This window comes from Hyla sarda, chromosome 9, assembly GCF_029499605.1.
Source record: "Hyla sarda isolate aHylSar1 chromosome 9, aHylSar1.hap1, whole genome shotgun sequence".
NCBI lineage: Eukaryota > Metazoa > Chordata > Amphibia > Anura > Hylidae > Hyla > Hyla sarda.
Window position 1 is genome coordinate 179,205,923 of NC_079197.1, and position 22,032 is coordinate 179,227,954.

At 44.8% G+C, this 22,032-nt stretch overlaps 1 protein-coding gene across 1 annotated transcript in view; it reads left to right on the forward strand.

The window, feature by feature from the left end:
* KLHL4 (kelch like family member 4) overlaps nt 1-22,032 on the forward strand; it is a 154,398-nt gene that overhangs the window by 75,002 nt on the left and 57,364 nt on the right. The window contains exons 2-3 of the mRNA XM_056538471.1: nt 9,026-9,199; nt 10,467-10,603. Of these exons, the coding sequence (XP_056394446.1) occupies nt 9,026-9,199; nt 10,467-10,603 (311 nt within the window). The remainder of the gene's footprint in view (nt 1-9,025; nt 9,200-10,466; nt 10,604-22,032) is intronic.

Consider the following 22,032-nt stretch of genomic DNA (forward strand, 5'->3'; position numbering starts at 1 on the left):
CTCGGAGTGGACTTTCTGTTCGGTCGACACTAAACACTGTACATTCCACGTGTGGTACCTAACCACTAAACTAACTAAGAATAAAGTGCCCCCGTCTCGGCCACCCAGGATCCTGAATGCCCCATAAGCCCACTCCGGATAGGTAAGGCAGGCAAGTTGACTCCAGCCGATGGAAGCAACCACCCTGTTGCAAACCCCTATATTAAAGGGACAATGAAGCAGGAAATGGTCCATTCTTTCCAACGTGTCCCCACACTCTTCTTGGGGTCATCAGAGTTCCTACACTTCAAATTGTCCCTCACATATAGCTTCCCCTTAAAGCAGCGCCAGGCCAAGTCCCAAAATTTCTGTGGAATCCTTTTCATGTTTAAAAGGTACAACCCCACCCTCAGATCCCGACCTGGGCAGTCCCTGAGCGCCAGAGGCTTCTGGAAGTGGGTCAACAGAACCCATTTGTCAAGGAAACGCCTTGACTGGGTCCTGATCTCCCACACTCCCAGACCCCACCGACGTATCGCCTTCAGAGTCGGGGTAGCGTAAGCCGGAAGATATCCATGGGGCGTACGGAGGTCCTTCACTTGCCCTCCTGTCTCCCATTCCTGGAAGAAAGGCCGAAATCATTCCCTGCAGGAGAGTACCCACGGAGAAGCCCTCTCTGACCAGAGGTTTGAGATGTTGGCTTTCAAGAAGGTGTTTGTTAAGAACACCACAGGGTTTACCATAGATAAACCCCCTAGTCTCCTCGTGCGGTACGTAACCTCCCTCTTGACTAGGTTCATCCTGTTCCCCCATAACAGTTAGAAAAACAGGCTGTAGATCCTAGTGTAGTAAGCCTCTGGTAAGATACATACACTGCCCAGATAGATAAACAAGGGGAGCAGGTACGATTTGATCAGGTGTACCCTTTCCCTGAGGGTCATAGACCAGCCCTTCCACTGGTCCACCTTCTGAGCGGCATCCTGGAGCTTACCATCACAGTTTTTGGTGGGATAATCATCCTGGCCGAATGTGATGCCCAAAACTTTTGCTGACTCTTGGGGCAGTGATTTTTTTTAAGGGTGTCCGGGAGATCAAACCTGGGATCTCCCCCTTCCAGCCAGAGACTCTCACACTTATCCCGGTTGATCTTAGACCCAGATGCCTCCCAGTAGCGTTCCACTTCCGACATCACCACATCAACCTCCTCTCGTGAGGACACGAAAATGGTGACATCATCAGCGTACGCCACCACTCTCTGGGCGACATCCAGTTCCGCCAGACTTATCCCGACTCCTGCCAACGGCGCACAATCTACTCTCCGGACTAAGGGATCGATCGCAAACACGTATACAAGCGGGCTCAAAGGACAACCCTGACGGACCCCGGATCCCACCACAAAAGAGCTGCCAGACCAACCGTTCACCAGCGGGAAACTGTCTGCCCCTGCATACAAGATCATAAGCCAATTAACAAAAGTACTCGGTAAGCCATACCTCAGGAGGACGGATCAGAGATACTCGTGGTTCACCCGATCAAACGCTTTGGCCTGATCAAGGGACAGCAAATACCCCTTCCAGAAACCCGCACTACTCCGCTCCACTGCCTCCCTGACACTAAGGACCGCACTTAAGGTGCTTCGGCCTGGAACAGAGCAGTGCTGAGCTCCCGAAAGGAGCCGGGGTGCAAACTTCACCAGCCGATTAAACAGTATCTTAGCCAGAAGCTTCCTGTCCGTATTGAGAAGAGCTATGGGCCTCCAATTCTCAATACAGCTGGGATCTTTACCCTTTGAGAGAAGAATCAGGGCTGACCTCCTCATTGAATTCGGCAGAGTGCCCGAGGAGAGACACTCATTGAATACCTCAGTCAAGAGGGGAGCTAAAGACTCCTTAAAGGTCCTGTACCACTCGGATGTTAAGCCATCCGGACCTGGCGACTTCTTAGGGGCAAGCCCCTCGATCACCAGTCTCACTTCCTCTTCCCTGATTTCTTCTGCCAAAATATCAAGAGAGGGGTCTACCCCTGGCTCAGGAATGGTTTCAGCCAGGAAAGCCGACATCCTGTCTCGATCTAGATCCTTCCTTCCCAAGAGGTGCGAGTAGAAGGATCTGACGACCTTCAAGATCCCTGATCTGGACCGATTCAGAGGTCCCGTACTATCAATCAGTCCTGAAATGACTTTACTACTCACTGACATCTTACAGTTTCTGTAAGGGTCGGGCGAGCGGTACTTCCCGAAATCCCTCTCAAAAACCAAAGATGTGTGCCTATCGTACTGACACCCCATCAGCAAGGATTTCACTCTGGAGATATCCTCACGGCTACCTCCAGTCGAGACGAGAAGCTCGAGTTTCCTCCTCAGACCCTGAAACAAGCGATACCTGCTCAGGGACCTGAGGCTCGCGAGCTGGCGGAAGAACCCCGCCACCCGCTTCTTGAATATCTCCCACCACTCTGACTTACTACTACATAGGCCCAGTAAAGGTACCTGACTCTGAAGAAAATCCTCAAAGGACTGTCTTACCTCCGCTTCCTCCAGGAGGGACGAATTCAGCTTCCAATAACCTTTACCCATCCGTTGGGTCTCTGAAACATTCAAGGAAAAAGAAATCATACATTGATCGGAGAATTCCACCTCAACCACGGACACTGCAGAAGAGACGGCTTTCTCCTTTAAATAAAACCTATCTATCCTAGACCTGCCACAACCTTGATGATAGGTGAAACCCGCGTGGCCTGAGGGGCTCCGGATGTGGTCGTCCTCTAGGCGAGCTTCTCTAGATAGTGCCACACTATCGCAAGTCAGCGGACCATTGGAGCCTCTCCTATCTTGGGACCTCGTGGCATTATTTAAGTCCCCTCCAAAGATCACTTGCCGACTCGTAAAAAGAAAGGGCTTAATCCTCTTAAAGACATCTTTACGGCCCCGCTTAGTTTGCGGGGCGTAGATGTTAATGAGCCGGAGCTCTTCTCCCTTTATGAAGACATCTAAGACATCCCCATTTCTAACTCAATAACCCGTCTGCATTCAACAGGAGCGGTAAAAAGGACCGCCACCCCACTATACGGCTCAGCCGCAAGAGACCAGTGGGAGGGACCGCGCCTCCACTCTCTTCTGGCTTTTACCAGGGAGGCTAGATCTGACAACCTGGTCTCTTGTAAAAAGAAAATGTCGGCTTTAACACGGCCGAGAAAATCAAAGGCTGCGAATCTAGCCATTTCTGATTTTATGCTGGCACAGTTAATGGATGCCAACGTCAGTGGGGTGAGTGCCGCCATCCTGGGTGATTGAGTTAGATGGCCTCACCCCTTAAACCTTCTTCCTCTCCTTCCCTCCACCCCCATCTGAATCGGAGGAAGACTCTTTGCCTCTTTTTAAACTCAGGGATATATCCATCCCAGGATCTTTACCTCCGGCATCTGGTGTTATCTCCGCCCCTGAGGAAGCTGCTTCAGAGGAAGGAGGCTCGGCACCTCCTGGAGGCCGCACTGCCTCCTGACCCTCGAGAAGACGAGGGGAGATAGTATCCCCAAGGGCCTCATATCGATTTGAAAGGACAATCAGAGGGTCGGAGACTGAGTTGTTCCTTCTAAGGTCTGAGGCTACATCTGAAGAGTAGGACGGCGCCGCCTTACTCTTACCTTTCTTCCTCCTCCTCTTCTTTTTCTGGCCACCATTTACTGTCTGCCCCTCCTTCTCCTCCTCATCCACAGTTTCGGATTCAGAGGCATGGCTGGAGGAAGGAGCATCTTGACCTTCTTCCCTACGCAGTCTCCCTATCTCCTCATCCAGTTCGGCCCCACCCAAAGCCTCAGAGTTATTCTGACCTCCTTCTGAGCCAGTGTCTGGAGTGGGACCCCGAGCCACCCCTGGCACCTGGTCATTCTCTAGGGCCATCTCCAACCTGCGCTTCTCCTCTTGCCTCTTATGTTTTTCCTTCACTGGCCTTGGTGCCCCCTCTCCTCCACTAGTCCCCTCCCCTGCCGGGGCAACCGTTAGGCTCTCCCCAGCTGGGGCGATCACAGTGTTAGAGAACGAGCGTGGACACCGGCTGAATGGGTGACCTAAGTCACCACACAAGTTACACCGAATCTGCCCATAGGTGGCCGCCAGGTGACCCACCCCACAGCAGAGGGCGCATATCTGCTGAGTGCAGTTGGCATTAAAGTGGTTTGGGTCACCACACCTGTGACACAGCCTTGGCTGCCCCTGGTAGAAGATCTGAATCCTGTCGCGTCCCAGGAAGGCGGCCGAAGGGATGTGGGTGACCGTGTTCCCCGAACGCCTGAGACGAACATAAAACGTCCAGGCCCCAGACCATATATTGTGCTCGTTAAAGTTCTTCCGGGGAACGTCCGTCACCTCCCCGTACCTGCCCAGCCAGGTCATAATGTCATAACAAGAAAGTGACTCGTTACGGGTCAAAACGGTCACTTTCGGCCTAACAAAGCTGACGTCAAACTCGGAGGAGCCGAAGGGGTGAATCAGGGCAAAGATGTCCCCAGCCCTGAAACCCATCTGGAAAAGAAGCTCCACCACCTTGGGGGGCACGCATCTTCGCCTTTCCAGACCAAACGGGCCACATTCCTGCGACCTACCTCCTGCCCGGGTGTCTGGAGGGACCATACGGTCTCCCCATTCCTCTCTCGGAACGCTCCCAGACCATGTCTCTCCACCCAAAAAGACAGGTCCATCTCTTTTCCCTCTACCTGGAGCGTCCTTTCTCCTCTCTTTAGTGCCTCCAGGAGGCGTCGTTGCAACTGACCATCACCAGATGCAGGAGGTAAAGATCCTACTGAACCCCCAGCCGCCACACTTGCATAACTCCTGACGACGGGGGGGGGGGGGGGGGTTGGCAGCCGGATCAGACACCGTCCCTACATCCCCGCCTAGGCCACCTGCACTGCCACAAAAGCCACTCTTATTCCTACCATCCATACCACTACTACTGCTCTCATTCACACCACTACTCCTCCCATCTGCACCACTACCACTCCTCTCATTCACACCACTACCACCCCTCCTATTCACTCCACTATCACCACTCTTATTCACTTTACTGCCACTCCTCCCGATCACTCCACTACCACTCCTCCCATCTGCACCACTACCACTCTTCTCATTCACTCCACTATCACCCCTCTCATTCACACCACTACCACTCCTCCCATCTACACCACTACCACTCCTCCTATTTGCACCACTACCACTCCTCCCATCTGCACCACTACCACTCCTCCCATCTGCACCACTACCACTGCCACATACACCCCTCTCATCCACACCACTACCACTCCCATCTTTCACACACCTTGTATTAACATTGCTTTTATTGACAGTATTTTTGGGATCAGCAGCTGCTTCACCCACTACCTCTGGGCTGGCCTGGACATGCTTTAGCTTGGCCTTCTTGTACATTCTCAGGTCACCAGCGGCTGCCATTGTCGGCGACGCTGACTCCTCCTCCATTCAAGATGTCACCGCTGACATCACCTCCCGAAGCTGAGGCTGCCCCTTCGGGCGCACCTTCACCCCTCCTCCTGCCACTGATGTGCAGGGACTCCCCTCTCTCACAGGGGAGATCCCTGCAGTGCCCGCGCCACACACTGCGCCCAACCGCACGGGCTCAGCAGCAGGTTCTGACACCTGGACGCTCCCCCCCTCTCAGGGGAGTGCCCCGCAGCACCTACACTACTAGCAGTGCCCAGGGGATCACCCCCCGAGCAGAAGATCTCACCACACACCTCAGGCGCCTGGACACTCCCCCCCCCCCCTCTCAGGGGAGTGCCCCGCAGCACCGACACTACTAGCAGCGCCCAGGGGACCGCCCCCCAAGCAGAAGATCTCACCACACACCTCAGGCGCCCGGACACTCCCCCCCCCCCCCTCTCAGGGAAGTGCCCCGCAGGGCTGGTAACATTGCCCACAATACTCGGGGAACCGCTCCCCTTGCAAACTGCCACATAACTATTGCCCACCATTAGCCCGTCCTGCTCTTCCCTACCAGCAGGACGCGTGACTGTAGCACCCGCGGCCATGTTGGATGCAGCACTGTACCCCCCGTGCTGGTCCCGTTCCACAGCAGAAGTGAGATCTGGCAGGGTGGGGGGCCCAGCAGCCTGAACTAACTTTTCAGGTGGCCCAGACTGCTGGATTGGAGAGAAAACAAACTTTATCTGCTCCTCAGCCTTTTTTTCTTCTTCTTTTTCTTCCTCTTCCTCTCCTCAGGGCCCAGGTCCTGGCCAAAAGTGAATTTTTCCAGATGGGTGGGTGACTCCTGCATCACTATGGCCCGCAGGAGCCCCCCACAGACCAGTCCACTGTCACCGCCATCATTACTGTCACTTTCCTCAGAGGTGGCTGGTAGGGCGACTTGGGCAGGGTTGATGTAATCCGCACTTGGGGTGACAGAGGTCTTAGGGGTACACGGGGTATCACACACATCCCCCTCACTCTGATCACCCTCACTGCCGCCATCTCCCTCACCACCTTCCTCCATCTTCTCCTCCGTGACACACAAGCACTCTTCCTCCCCCTGACTATCCTCTTCCTCCTTCACAGGGGTCCGCATGGTTTTATAGCGGTCTTCATTCTTTAATTTTTCTTTAAACATGCCCGCTCCCTCTACAATCAGCATTTGGGCTCTCACCACCTCCTGCTCCTCTGCCTTCAGCTCACACACCCTGGCAGCAAACTTAGCCCTCATAGCCTTGGCAGAGTTATCTGTTTGGTAGCGAGCAAACCTCAGGTGTTCCCTTATGATTTTCAGCTTTTTCCCCAGCTGCTCATATTCTACTAGATTTGCCTGCATTCGGGAACCGAAAGTAGCTAGCGACTCCCTGGGTCCCTTCACCCCCCATTGCTAGGGTTCCATAATATCAGACAAAGTCCCCAAACACACAACTGTAAGCTTCTTACCGGACGCCTCGCGGTTTCCAGCGACGGACGGGGGAGTGGGCTCCACATTACTGCGGAGCCTGCTGGATCTTCTTACCCCGTCCTGGGAATCGTCCGTAGCTCTCTCACTCCCACCCCCCACCGGCCTAGTTCGAGGGGGGGAAGTCTGGGGCTCCCTAGCAGGAGGCTCTCCCAAGGAAGCTGCCACCCTCCTGGGGTAAAGGCTGTAGGAAACACTGCTTCAATCCTCTCTCTTTGGAAAACTCTGGAAGTTAGACACACCCAACAGCTGCTGTGTTCCACAGGAAGTGCTCTCTGCTGACACCTCTGTTCATTTCGGGAACTGTCCGGAGCAGGAGAGGTTTGCTATGGGTAGTTGCTCCTACTTTGGACAGTTCCTAAAATGGACAGAGGTGTCAGCAGAGAGCACTGTGGTCAGAAAAAAAGGTAATTAAAAAAAGAAAAGAACTTTCCGTGGAGCATACAGCAGCTGATAAGGACTGGAAGGATTAAGATTTTTAAATAGAAGTAATTCACAAATCTGTTTAACTTTCTGGCACCAGTAGATTAAAAAAAATAAAAACATAAAAAAATTCCAGTGGAGTACAGAACTGCAACTCCCATCATCAGGGCCGGCTCTGTCTATAGGCAAAATAGGCAGCTGCCTAGAGTTCACTCTTGATGTGGGCGCTGCTCTGCCCACAGCAATAAAGTTAGCCAGCATCTGAAGCACCCGCCCATCCAGCTAAACCCTTCCACCCTGGTAGTAAGGTGATTACATGAGGAGGGAGTTTGTTACAGTGTGTCACCACAGTAGTAAGGTGGGGCGTGTCAAAGGCGGAGCCAATGGGCTAGGTCAAGGGGTGGCAAAATTAGCTTTCGCCTAGGGTGGCAAAAATACTTGCACCAGGCCCGCCCATCATGCCCTGACAGCTGAAGGCTGGGAAACAATGTTCTAAAGCAGTGGATTCCAACCTGTGACACTCCAAATGTTGCACAACTACAACTCCCAGCATGCCAAAGCAGCTGAAGGGTGGGGAACACTGTTCTAAAGAAGTGGTCTCCAAACTCAGGACCTTCAAATGTTGCAAAACTACAACACCCACCATGCCCTGAAATCTGGGGAATACTGTTCTAAAGCGGTGGTCTACAATCTGTGGCCCTCCTGCTGTTAAAAAACTACAAATCCCAGCATGCCTTATTGCTACAAGCATCTGAGCTGGATGTAGAATAATGCAAAGCCAAGTGTGTTCATCCTGAAAGGCGACTCATTCCGAGAGGAGGAGGAATTAGTGGCTAATATAAAACTCAAGCTGTTGCAAAAAGTACAACTCCCACTACTAAACTACAGCCAAACGCTCGGAGTTATAGTTTTGCAGCAGCTGGAGGCACACTGTTGGGAAACACTGCTATACATGATAAGGGACAGGGAAGAAAACCAGGAAGACAGCAAGGAATACAAACAGACAAACAATCAGGGTCAGGTAAGCCAAGGTCAGAACTAGGAGGATTACAAGGTTCAGGCAAAAGAATAGTCAGGCCAGCTATGCTGGGAGTTGTAGTTTTTCAACAGCTGGAAGGCCACAGTTTGGAGACCACTGTTCTAAAGTAATGGGTCTTTAGCACAACACATTGGCACATACTTACTTTAGACACAGGTTTTAGATACTTTATAGAACTTTTGTCCCACGCCTGACAACGGGGATGTAGCCTTTCTAAAAAGGACGTGGACTTTATCTGGATGGGCCCAACTTAAAGGGGTACTCCGCTGCTCAGCGTTTGGAAGAAACGTTTCCGAACATTGGAGCCGGCGTCTGGAGCTTGTGACGTCATAGCCCCACCCCCTCGTGATGTCACGCCCCACCCCCTCAATGCAAGTCTATGGGAGGGGGCGTGGCAGTCGCCACGCCCCCTCCCATAGACTTGCATTGAGGGGGCGGGGCGTGACATCGTGAATGGATGGGGCTATAATGTCACAAGCTCCCAGCGCCGGCTCCAGCATTCAGAACAGTTTGTTCCATATGCTGAGCAGCAGAGAACCCCTTTAAGGGCATCTTCACATATGAAAAAAAAAAATGCCCTAAATGTTTGTCGCACATTTTTGACGTAAAGTATTCCAGCTAATATGTTCTGGTTTGGTCCTCACAGGCTTCCAGTGACGGGTGGGTCCCCCAATAGGATGAACCCCACTGGTTCGGATGAATACTTCCAAAGCTTGAACCATGCAGAACAGACCTTCCGCAAGATGGAGAGCTACCTCCAGCAGAAGCAGCTCTGCGACGTTCTCCTGATCGCCGGCAACTACAAGATCCCGGCACACAGGTGAGAGGCCACTGGGGCCCCTGAGACTCTATATACACATCCAATGGTCAAGATAGTGCAGGATCCACCATTCACAATAGGTGATGATCACAGCTCCCGATCCCCCACCTTGCACATTAACATCAGCACAAGTCATAGAGCATGCCCACAACACTATATATATTTATCCTATAGAGATAACAGCAGCAGTATACAGATAGAGCTAGAGGGGAGATGTAGAACTACTATATATCCTGATCCCTTAGAGATAGCAGCAGCAGTATACAGATAGAGCTGGAGGGGAGGTGTATAACTACTATATATCCTGATCCCATAGAGATAGCAGCAGCAGTATACAGATAGAGCTGGAGGGGAGGTGTAAACTACTATATATCCTGTTCCCATAGAGATAGCAGCAGCAGTATACAGATAGAGCTGGAGGGGAGGTGTAAACTACTATATATCCTGTTCCCATAGAGATAGCAGCAGTATACAGATAGAGCTGGAGGAGGGGTGTATCACTACTATATATCCTGATCCCATAGAGATAGCAGCAGTATACATATAGAGCTGGAGGGGATGTGTATAACTATTATATATCCTAATCCCATTAAGATAGCAGCAGTATACAGATAGAACTGGAGGGGAGATGTATAACTACTATATATCCACATCCCTTAGATATAACAGAAGCAGTATACAGATAGAGCTGTAGGGGAGGTGTAAACTACTATATATCCTGTTTCCATAGAGATGGCAGCAGTATACAGATAGAGCTGGAGGGGAGATGTATAACTACTATATATCCTGATCCCATAGAGATAGCAGCAGTATACATATAGAGCTGGAGGGGAGATGTATAACTACTATATATCCTGATCCCATAGAAATAGCAGCAGTATACAGATTGAGCTGGAGGGGAGGGGTCTGGGATCTAGCAGGATTGGCCTGATAGGTGACGATTCATTTTGTAGTTCACAGGAAGTCAGCTGATAAAGGACTGACCACTTCCTCCAACACACTAATCACTGTGATTTTCTATGGGTCAGACTAGTGATCACTTGACCCAGTTACATAATGCATCCATATATCTGTTCTGGAATGAAACAGCTGGTGCTGTATGATTAGTGATGGTGAGTGTGCATGATATGGGGAGAGAAAAAGTGTTTCATTAATTTTTGAACTACACTTAGAGTAGGAATTATTGTTTCCATTAAGGCTCAAACATTACTGGTCTTTCTTTTAGGACAGTCCCACTCACTTAGTCCCGTGACTTTATCGCCCTCAGGTTGGTCCTCAGTGCCGTGTCCGACTATTTTGCTGCAATGTTTACCAACGATGTCCGTGAAGCTAAAGAAGAAGAGATAAAAATGGAAGGAGTCGACCCTGATGCCCTTAAAGCCCTAGTGCATTTTGCTTATACAGGTGACGGTCCCTTTATATCATGTTGTAGAATTATACGCTATATATCTAGGGCGGTGGTCTCACACTGTGGCCCTCCATAGGTTGCAAAACTTCATCTCCCAGCATGCCCGGACAGCCAACGGCTGTCCGGGCATGCTGGGAGTTGAAGTTTTGCAAAAGCTGCAGGGCCGCAGTTTGAAGACCACTCCTCTAAGGGATAAGATGAGAGGTAAGCCTTGATTTACCTTTCGGGGACCGTGTGCATCCTCTGGAAGAGGCAGACAGACCTTTGGTGGCATTCTGGGGGTTGAAGTTGTGCAGCCTCTGGAGGGACTTAGTTTGGAGACCATTGGTAAATGTAGAAGTCTAGAGGTTGCAAGGATAACATCTGGAGGGACTCACTTTGGAGACCACTGATAAAGTGTGAAGTCTAGCGGTTGCAGCAATAACATCTGGAGGGACTTAGTTTGGAGACCACTGGTAAAATTAGAAGTCTAGAGGTTGCAAGGATAACATCTGGAGGAACTCAGTTTGGAGACCACTGATAAAGTGTGAAGTCTAGAGGTTGCAAGGATAACATCTGGAGGGACTCACTTTGGAGACCACTGATAAAGTGTGAAGTCTAGTGGTTGCAGCAATAGCATCTGGAGGGACTTAGTTTGGAGACCACTGGTAAAGGTAGAAGTCTAGAGGTCGCAGTGATAACATCTGGAGGGACTTAGTTTGGAGACCGCTGGTAAATGTAGAAGTCTAGAGGTTGCTGCGATAACATCTGGAGGGACTTAGTTTGGAGACCACTGGTAAATGTAGAAGTCTAGAGATTGCAGCGATAACATCTGGAGGGACTCAGTTTAGAGACCACTGGTAAAGGTAGAAGTCTAGAGGTCGCAGTGATAACATCTGGAGGGACTTAGTTTGGAGACCGCTGGTAAATGTAGAAGTCTAGAGGTTGCTGCGATAACATCTGGAGGGACTCAGTCTGAGACCACTGATCTAGAGCTTTAATAATATAATGTGTTTTCTATGCCACTTTTTTTATGGAGGTGATTTGCGCCTTTTTAAAGGGTTTGCGCCAAATTTTGTGCCTTTTTAAAAAGTCGCATTTTCATAAATTCATGACCACTGCAAAACCCCGACTGAAAATGCACATACTGCCGCCAAGGAAAGGAATGTGCGTAAATGAAAAGGCGCAAAAATGCACTGCGCCATATTTTTGCGCCAAATAAACCCCAGAAAATGAGGGTAAAGTGCTTTATAAATTCCCCTCCCCCCATAGAGAGTATAAGAGACATGAGAGGGAACGAGCCTCGTCTGCCGTCTTTGAATCACAAAGATCTTGTCCCGTCACCGACATCAAAGGTTGCAGACAGGATTTCGTACAGGTCTCCCCGGGACTGCGCCGCGGTGGATTTGTATCAGTAGAAAGGACACGGCCCGCCGCTCTTTCATCCCTACACGGAGATTAAATGAACGCCCGCGACAAAGCGAGGACAGACTCAAAGCCTCTGCCGAAAAAATCACAGGAGGCAATCACGCCGGTTTATGATAACACAACCCCGAAATGTCACACCCGGAAACTGTAAGGAGGGGATCGCAGCGTCAGCATAAAGAAAGAGTCCAGATAATGTATAGATGTGACCTGCAGTCCTATGTAACACCACAGATAACACAGTGATAACTCTCTGAGTGCAGATAATGTATAGATGTGACCTGCAGTCCTATGTAACACCACAGATAACAGTGATAACTCTCTGAGTACAGATAATGTATAGATGTGACCTGCAGTCCTATGTAACACCACAGATAACACAGTGATAACTCTCTGAGTACATATAATGTATAGATGTGACCTGCAGTCCTATGTAACACCACAGATAACAGTGATAACTCTCTGAGTACAGATAATGTATAGATGTGACCTGCAGTCCTATGTAACACCACAGATAACACAGTGATAACTCTCTGAGTACAGATAATGTATAGATGTGACCTGCAGTCCTATGTAACACCACAGATAACAGTGATAACTCTCTGAGTACAGATAATGTATAGATGTGACCTGCAGTCCTATGTAACACCACAGATAACACAGTGATAACTCTCTGAGTACAGATAATGTATAGATGTGACCTGCAGTCCTATGTAACACCACAGATAACACAGTGAGGACTCTCTGAGTACAGATAAAGGAGTAGATGTGACCTGCAGTCCTATGTAACACCACAGATAACAGTGATAACTCTCTGACTACAGATAATGTATAGATGTGACCTGCAGTCCTATGTAACACCACAGATAACACAGTGATAACTCTCTGAGTACAGATAATGTATAGATGTGACCTGCAGTCCTATGTAACACCACAGATAACACCGTGATAACTCTCTGAGTACAGATAATGTATAGATGTGACCTGCAGTCCTATGTAACACCACAGATAACACAGTGATAACTCTCTGAGTACAGATAATGTATAGATGTTTCCTGCAGTCCTATGTAACACCACAGATAACAGTGATAACTCTCTGAGTACAGATAATGTAGTAGATGTGACCTGCAGTCCTATGTAACACCACAGATAACACAGTGATAACTTTCTGAGTACAGATGATGTAGTAGATGTAACCTGCAGTCCTATGTAACACCACAGATAACACAGTGATAACTCTCTGAGTACAGATAATGTATAGATGTGACCTGCAGTCCTATGTAACACCACAGATAACACAGTGATAACTCTCTGAGTACAGATAATGTAGTAGATGTGACCTGCAGTCCTATGTAACACCACAGATAACACAGTGATAACTCTCTGAGTACAGATAATGTATAGCTGTGACCTGCAGTCCTATGTAACACCACAGATAACAGTGATATCTCTGAGTACAGATAATGTATAGATGTGACCTGCAGTCCTATGTAACACCACAGATAACACAGTGATCACTCTATGAGTACAGATAATGTATAGATGTGACCTGCAGTCCTATGTAACACCACAGATAACAGTGATAACTCTCTGAGTACAGATAATGTAGTAGATGTGACCTGCAGTCCTATGTAACACCACAGATAACAGTGATATCTCTGAGTACAGATAATGTATAGATGTGACCTGCAGTCCTATGTAACACCACAGATAACAGTGATAACTCTCTGAGTACAGATAATGTATAGATGTGACCTGCAGTCCTATGTAACACCACAGATAACACAGTGATAACTCTGTGAGTACAGATAATGTATAGATGTGACCTGCAGTCCTATGTAACACCACAGATAACAGTGATAACTCTCTGAGTACAGATAATGTATAGATGTGACCTGCAGTCCTATGTAACACCACAGATAACACAGTGATAAATCTCTAAGTACAGATAATGTAGTAGATGTGACCTGCAGTCCTATGTAACACCACAGATAACACAGTGATAACTCTGAGTACAGATAATGTATAGATGTGACCTGCAGTCCTATGTAACACCACAGATAACACAGTGATAACTCTGAGTACAGATAATGTAGTAGATGTGACCTGCAGTCCTATGTAACACCACAGATAACACAGTGATAACTCTCTGAGTACAGATAATGTAGTAGATGGGACCTGCAGTCCTATGTAACACCACAGATAACACAGTGATAACTCTCTGAGTACAGATAATATATAGATGTGACCTGCAGTCCTATGTAACACCACAGATAACACAGTGATAACTCTCTGAGTACAGATAATGTATAGATGTGACCTGCAGTCCTATGTAACACCACAGATAACACAGTGATAACTCTCTGAGTACAGATAATGTAGTAGATGGGACCTGCAGTCCTATGTAACACCACAGATAACACTATTATGGGTAACAGCTGCAGTAAGATAAATAAGTCTATGTTCACACTGTGGAATTCTGTGAAACAATTCTGCTGGACATTACACCAAATTTTAATGCCCATCATATTATGTTTATTGGGATTCTGCTGTCCCATACATACTGGGGGAGATTTATCAAAACCAGTGCAGAGGAAAAGTTGACCAGTTTCCCATAACAACCAATCAGATCGCTTCTTTAATTTTTTTGAAAAGGCCTCTGAAATATGAAAGGAGCGATCTGATTGGTTGCTATGGGTAACTGCTCACCTTTTCCTCCGCTCCGCCTTCGCTCTGTGCATCTGATGTCTGGGGTGCAACAGCCGAGATTGAGGGGGTCCCCAGTAGCGGGACCCCCACGATCAGACATCTTGTCCCCTATTCCTTTGGATAGGGCATAATATGTCTAGGGGCGGAGTACCCCTTTAATGGGGCTTCGCATTTCGGCAGAATTTTGTGTTTTAAGCACACAGAAATTTGGTCGAAATTCTGCCAAAATTTCGTCACAATTCCTCTGTAATTTTGCAATTCCGCAGATTCCGCTGTATACGGTTTGGTGCGCGCCATGTCATGCACCCGAACATCCAAAGACGGAAGTAAAAGATCGCAGCAGATTCTCAGTCGCAACAAAATCAAAATACTTTTATTCACCAAAAAAATACACAAGGGGAGCCAGCACTGGATGACCACTGGGGATGTGCCCGTAATCCACCCGAATGCCAAAGACGGGTACACTTCACAATCTCTCCAAAGGAAACAGCAACAATCGCCAGGTCCAGTATAGTAGCAAACTGATGTTTATTGCATCAATAACAGCAACGTTTCGGCTAAAAGTGAGCCTTTCTCAAGCATAGTGCAAATAACAATGGATCAAACTTATATATGTAGTGAAGGAACATGATTGGTGACAATACAGGTGCATTATATTAATCATTAGACATTGTGTCCACCCTCCACCCATGATTGGGTAGATGGGCGGTCATGTGATAACAAATCTGTCAAAATGTCAAAAAACAGACTTAAGCTCTATAAATATTAACATTATTACTTCCCCACATGGAGCGACGGAGTCCGCAGGGATCAGCAATTCGTTTCCGACACTCCGATTGTTGATAGTTGTAACCATTCCTATACATCTGAGTTACCGTCTGTTCGCTCCTCCGTTTGTAAATAAAGGAGCTGCGGCTGCGCGGATCACACATGGGTCTCCGCCCAGCCTTCATTCCATAGTGCCGTCAGTGAACAGTCTGCGCATGCGCGGGCACTCCGTGCATCGATTCTGGCCGTCCTGCAGTGAGTGCACAGAGACCGCTGTCAATAAATGCAGCAGCTCTGTGAACTATATTCACCAGGATCATGGCCAATAGGAATACTTATAGGACAGACTGAAAATTGACGACAGTGTATAGTGAAAAAAGAAGGGGTTGTGTATGTTCCTCGGTAGAATTGCGTAAAGTTCCGTGCGTCTTCTCGCTCCATGTGGGTTAAGTGTGAACAAAGTGTCTAAAAATGATACAAAAATACAAAAAATTACACAAAGTTAAAATGTAATAAAACCAACGCCTCACATCGTTTATCATTATAAAGAAAGTATTCACGTATTCCTATATAGAGAAAAGTAAAGAAGAACAAGAGAAAAAGAGAATAAGTGAAAAATATAAAAAAATAAAAATAAAAATAAAAATAGAAAATAAAAAAATAAAAATAAAAATAAAAAATGAATAAAAAGTAAAAAAATATAAAAAATAAATAAAAAATAATAATTAATAATGATTAATAAAAAATAATAATGAAAAATAAATAAAAACATAAAGAATAATAATAAAAAATAAAAAATAAATAAAAATAATAATAAAAAATAATAAACTATAAATAAAAAATAATAAAAAGTAAAAAATAAAAAGTAAAAAATAAATAATAAAAAATAAAAAATAAATAAAAAATAATAAGAAATAGTAAATAATTGAAAAGTAAAAAATATAAAAAATAAATATAAAAAATAAATAATAAAAAATAAAAAATAAAAATAAATAGTAAAAAATGAATATACAAATGAAACAGAATTGTGAATAAATGAATAAAGGAAACAGTTAGAAGTCACACATGAATCCATTTCACATAAAGGGTTTCAAATTAAAATCTACATTAAGTCCCTGTGGATGCAAAGTGTTTAATCTATGAATCCATTTAAGTTCTTTTTGTTTCAGGATCCTCTCCCTGTCCCCACCGCGTCTAAGCGGGGGGACATGGTCGATGATCCGGAAACGTAACTGGCTAATATTATGGCCCTTCTCTAGAAAATGTCGGGGGATGGGGAGGTCCACTTTGCCTGTCCTAATGGAAGACTTATGACCATTGAGCCGAATGCGGCATTCGTTTGTGGTTTCCCCCACATAATATAGCCCACAAGGGCATTGTAGCAGGTACACCACAAATGATGACCTGCATGTGAAACGGTCCTCAATGGTAAATCTTTCTCCTGTTTGTGGATGAGAGAAACTGTCCCCTTTGATAATATTGTTGCAGTGGCTGCAGCCAAAACAAGGGAAATTTCCCTTCTTTCTGCCCAGCCACTGTGTCTCTTGTTTTTTTCTCTGTTTGTCACTACCAATGTCAGATTTTACTAACATATCCCTGAAATTGCGCCCTCTGCGGTACGCCATTATTCACCAATGTAGCAGTAACCAACGTTCCGGCACTACTCTGCTGCCTTTGTCATGTACTTGTGGTAGTGCCGAGACGTGGTAACTGCTACATTGTTGAGTAAAAATATTCCACTTTTTTGCAATTGAGAATCTGGTGGTTCGTGCGTTTTCCTCTTCCGTCTCTACCATAACGTCTTCTCAGCATTATGTCGCCTTCTCTGTTTTTAACCTTTATGGACAATACCCTTTTTTTAAATATTTTTTTGTTCTTTTTACAAAGCTGTAACCAAGATCGGAAATAAAACCAATAACCTCAGATCAGCGCCGCCGCGTTTCATCCCCGCCATCCCCCCGAGTTAAGTGTTTGATTCCCCTGGTAGATTGTAAAAGGTTTTTTTCTTTCTTCTATCTACAAATATAAGACGCGGCGTCTTTCTGCTCGGAGACCCCACAGAACAACTCTCACCTTCTGGAGGCTTCACACCTTCTCCTCTCCGGTGATAAAAAGCTTTTCTTACACCTATGAAATTGCTGCTATTTGCTCCCAGCGCCAAACTGGTGTAGAGTATGAAAGTCACAGGAAGGGGTCAAATAAAGGATAAGAAACAACAACAACCTTACAGCAATACACACAATAATAATAACAAATAACAATTCATTGATCATAATAATAATAATGATAATAATAATAACAACGACAACAACAATAATAATAATAACAACAATTACAGCAATACACACAATAATAATAATATTATTAATAATAATAACAATAACAATTCATTGATCATAATATTAATAATAATGATAATGATAATAACAACGACAACAACAACAATAACAATAATAATAATAACAACAATTACAGCAATACAGACAATAATGATGATAATTATAATAATAATAATAATAATAATAATAATAACAACCTTACAGCAATACACTCAATAATAATAATAATAACAATAACAACAATAACAATTAATTGATGATAATAATAATAATAATAATAACAACAACAGCAACAATAATAACAATAACCTTAAAGCAATACACACAATAATGATGATGATAGTAATAATAATAATAATAATAATAACAACCTTACAGCAATACACTCAATAATAATAATAATATTAACAATAACAACAATAACAATTAATTGATGATAATAATAATAATAATAATAATAATAATAATAATAATAACAACAACAACAGCAACAATAATAACAATAACCTTAAAGCAATACACACAATAATGATGATGATAGTAATAATAATAATAATAATAATAATAATAATAATAATAATAATAATAATAACAACAACCTTACAGCAATACACTCAATAATAATAATAATAATAATAATAACAACAATCTTACAGCAATACACACAATAATGATGATAATAACAACAACAATAAATTGATAATAATAAAAATAATAATAACAACAACAATAATAAAATAATAATAATAATTAATTGATAATAATAACAACAATAAATTGATAATGATAATAATAATAATAAAATAATATATCATAATAATTATCAGAGAATGTAACAATAATATAACAATAGGAAACATTATAATAAATTACAGAAGCAATTGTGGAATAACTCTCATATATAAACTAAGTTTAAAATGTAACATAGTATCTTCCAAATCTCTTGTATATGATAAAGAATGTAACATAATATTATATAATGATTGTGCCCTATGCTTCTCGTGTACATGGGCAACCTGATAACATGGAATGATGAATCGTGTTGCACGCGAATATTCAAAATGTGCATTTTTACTGCGAATATTGGCACTTTTCAATTTTGTGAATATTTAGAATATAGTGCTATATATTCGTAATGACGAATATTTGTTTTTTTTTTCCTTCACAGTACACATCACAGCAATGACGTGTACTGTGTAAAAAAAAAGGGATCCTCCCTCCCCGCTTAAAGCTTGTGGTCCGAAGAAGGCTCCAATATTATTTACTGTGTGAGTCGGTGTGGAGCGCGAATATTTTGTATATGCGAATATGCAAAATTTCGCAAATATCGACACTTCCAGAGGACACTGATCCCTCCCTTCTTTTAGGTGAAAGATATAATCGCACATGCGCACTATGCACTATGAATTTTTGCATGGAAAAAAAAAGCGAACGAACATAGTGAATATGCGAATTTCGCGAACATAGGACGAATATTCATCCATATATTCACTAAATATCGCAAATTCGAATATGGTCCCTTCCGCTCATCACTAATGATGAAGTATACTGTACACCAGTGTTTCCTAACCACGGTGCCCCTAGCATGCCCAGACGGTCAGCTGCTACTGGGTCATGTGACTTTTGATCTGGGTCATGTGACTTTTGATCAATTTCACCCTGCTTTGTGTTCTGCCATCAATCTCATAATGCAGTGTTTTCCTAACAGTGCGTCTTCAGCTGTTGCAAAACTACAACTCCAGCATGCCCGGACAGCCAATGGCTGGAGAAGAGATGGTGACCCCGCTGGAGCACAAGTCATTTCCAGGACGTCATAATAAGATCACATGACCCAAGTAAAGGAAAGGATTCCAGGAGTTTTCAGATAGTATTATGTATCTTTTCATTTCTATCTGAATTATATAAATTCGGTAACATAGTGAACAAAAATAAAACACTCTCATAAGGTGCACGCATGAGGCGGACTCTAATGACATTAAATATAACTTTTATTAAAGGGGTACTCCGCTGCTCAGAATTTGGAACAAACTGTTCCGGACGCTGGAGCCGGGAGCTCTTGACGTCACAGCTGTCATGCCCCCTCCCATAGACTTGCATTGAGGGGGTGGGGCGTGACATCATGAGGGGGCGGGGCTATAAGATCACGAGCTCCCGGCAACGGCTCCAGTGTTCGGAACAGTTTGTTGCAAACGCTGAGCAGTGGAGTACCCCTTTAAATACAGATAAAAGAAAATAAACTCAAACAAATACTCTAAGTAGGCAGATCACTACGAGATGCCACTATAAGTATAAGATGGTCAATGCTCTCAGTGGGTCCATCCCAAGTGATCCCCGTCACCTCAAAAACTTTATATCACAACGTGTTTCCCACCAATGCAATAACAGGGTTCATCAGGGAACCTGAACAGGATCATACATAAAGTACATCTTAAAGAGGAAGTATCCAAAAACGTAGAGTATATAAGAGTCAAATCGCGAGACGTCCGACTGCTGGGACCTCCCCCGCGATCTCCTGCCGACCCCCCGACTCTCTGCATTAGTGCAGTGTATCAACCACAACAGAAAGCTCTGGCCTAGACGTCCCCTCTATGCATCTCTATGGGAGAGATGGAGATACACAAAAGCTGTTTATTCAGCTCTTCCATACAGATGCATGGACGAGGCTTGTCGGACAACACTTCATCCGGTGATCGAGACGCCTCCAGAGTGCGCAGAAGTCGGACACTTTGCGTTCAGATGCTTATTCCTTATCCTGAAGACAGTAGATACATTTTTGTATACTATATAACTTAAAGCGTACATTTAAGTTATACCTTTACCTTAAAAAAAAAAGGGATATGTTACTCAGTACTCAGTACTCATGTACATCATGTACATATAATTTTTATGTGTCTAGGACCTATGTATACCTAACAAATAGTATTTATATGTTCCTCATTAGTGATGAGAGGCATAGGCCATATACATCCTGTGTTCGTGAATTTTCCATACTCGTTCACCTTTTTTTTCCATGCAAAATTCATAATGAAATACGCAAGGTGCGCATGCGCGGTCATATCTTTCAACTAGCTACTTTCCTATTGGTTGCTAGGGATGCTGTAACCTCCGACAGCTGTATTTCCATCCTTCTCACTGGCCCGCAAGCTAAAAGAAGGGAGGGATCAGTGTCCTCTGGAAGTGCTGATATTCGGGAATATTTGCATATTCGCACATACAAAATATTCGCGCTCCACACCGACTCACGCAGTAAATAATATTGGAGTCTTCTTTGGACCACAAGCTGGAAGCAGGGAGGGATGATCACTTTTTATTTTTATCATTGTGATGTGTACTGTGAAGGGAAAAAAAAGAATATTCGTCATTATGAATATATTTAGCTATATTCAAAATATTCACAAAATCGCGAAGTTCCGAATTTGAATATTCCTGCTCAACACTATTTCTCACTTGCTCTGATATTTTTGTCTCGTGCAGGGGGCGTGTCCATCTCTCTCCCTCACTGTGATGACTCATCTGCTGTGAGTCCGGGAGCAGCCTGCAAATCACAGTAGTTTTTATTTATACATTTTCTATCTGTTTCTAATAAAGCTGGATGCTAATCAACATAGCTGTCACTTTGTGTGTCATTCAGCTTTCACAGACTCCTGAATGTCTGTCTGATCAGCTTCTTTGTCATTCAGGAGTCAGAGAAAGCTTTGGCTGTTCAAGTATGCTGGGAGTTGTAGTTTGGCAACAGCTGGAGCTGCAGTGTTTGTAAAGCACTGTGTTAGAGCAGTGTTGCCTTTAGCTGTTGCAAAACTGCAACTCCCAGCATGCCCACACATTCTTTGTGTTTTGCAAGAGCTGAAGGCACACAGCTGGAAAATACACAGCTCTAACACAGAGGTTTACAAAGATTGTACCCCCAGCTGTTGCAAAATTATAACTCCCATCATGGGATTTGTAGTTTAGAAACAGCTGAAGGCTGCAGTGGTGATCTCCTATACTGCATACCAACATGCTTTACGTCCGGTATCCAGTATGCTGCAAAATACAGACAAGCTTGTATGCATAAAGATAGATGACCCCTAGTGGCGGCTATGACATTTTTAGTTTTTTTGTAAAATAGAATTTTTTTTAATACATGTATATTTAAAAAAGTCATCTTATCAGTAGTACTACAAAATATAAAACGTTTTTCATAATGACAGTGCCTCTTTAACCCC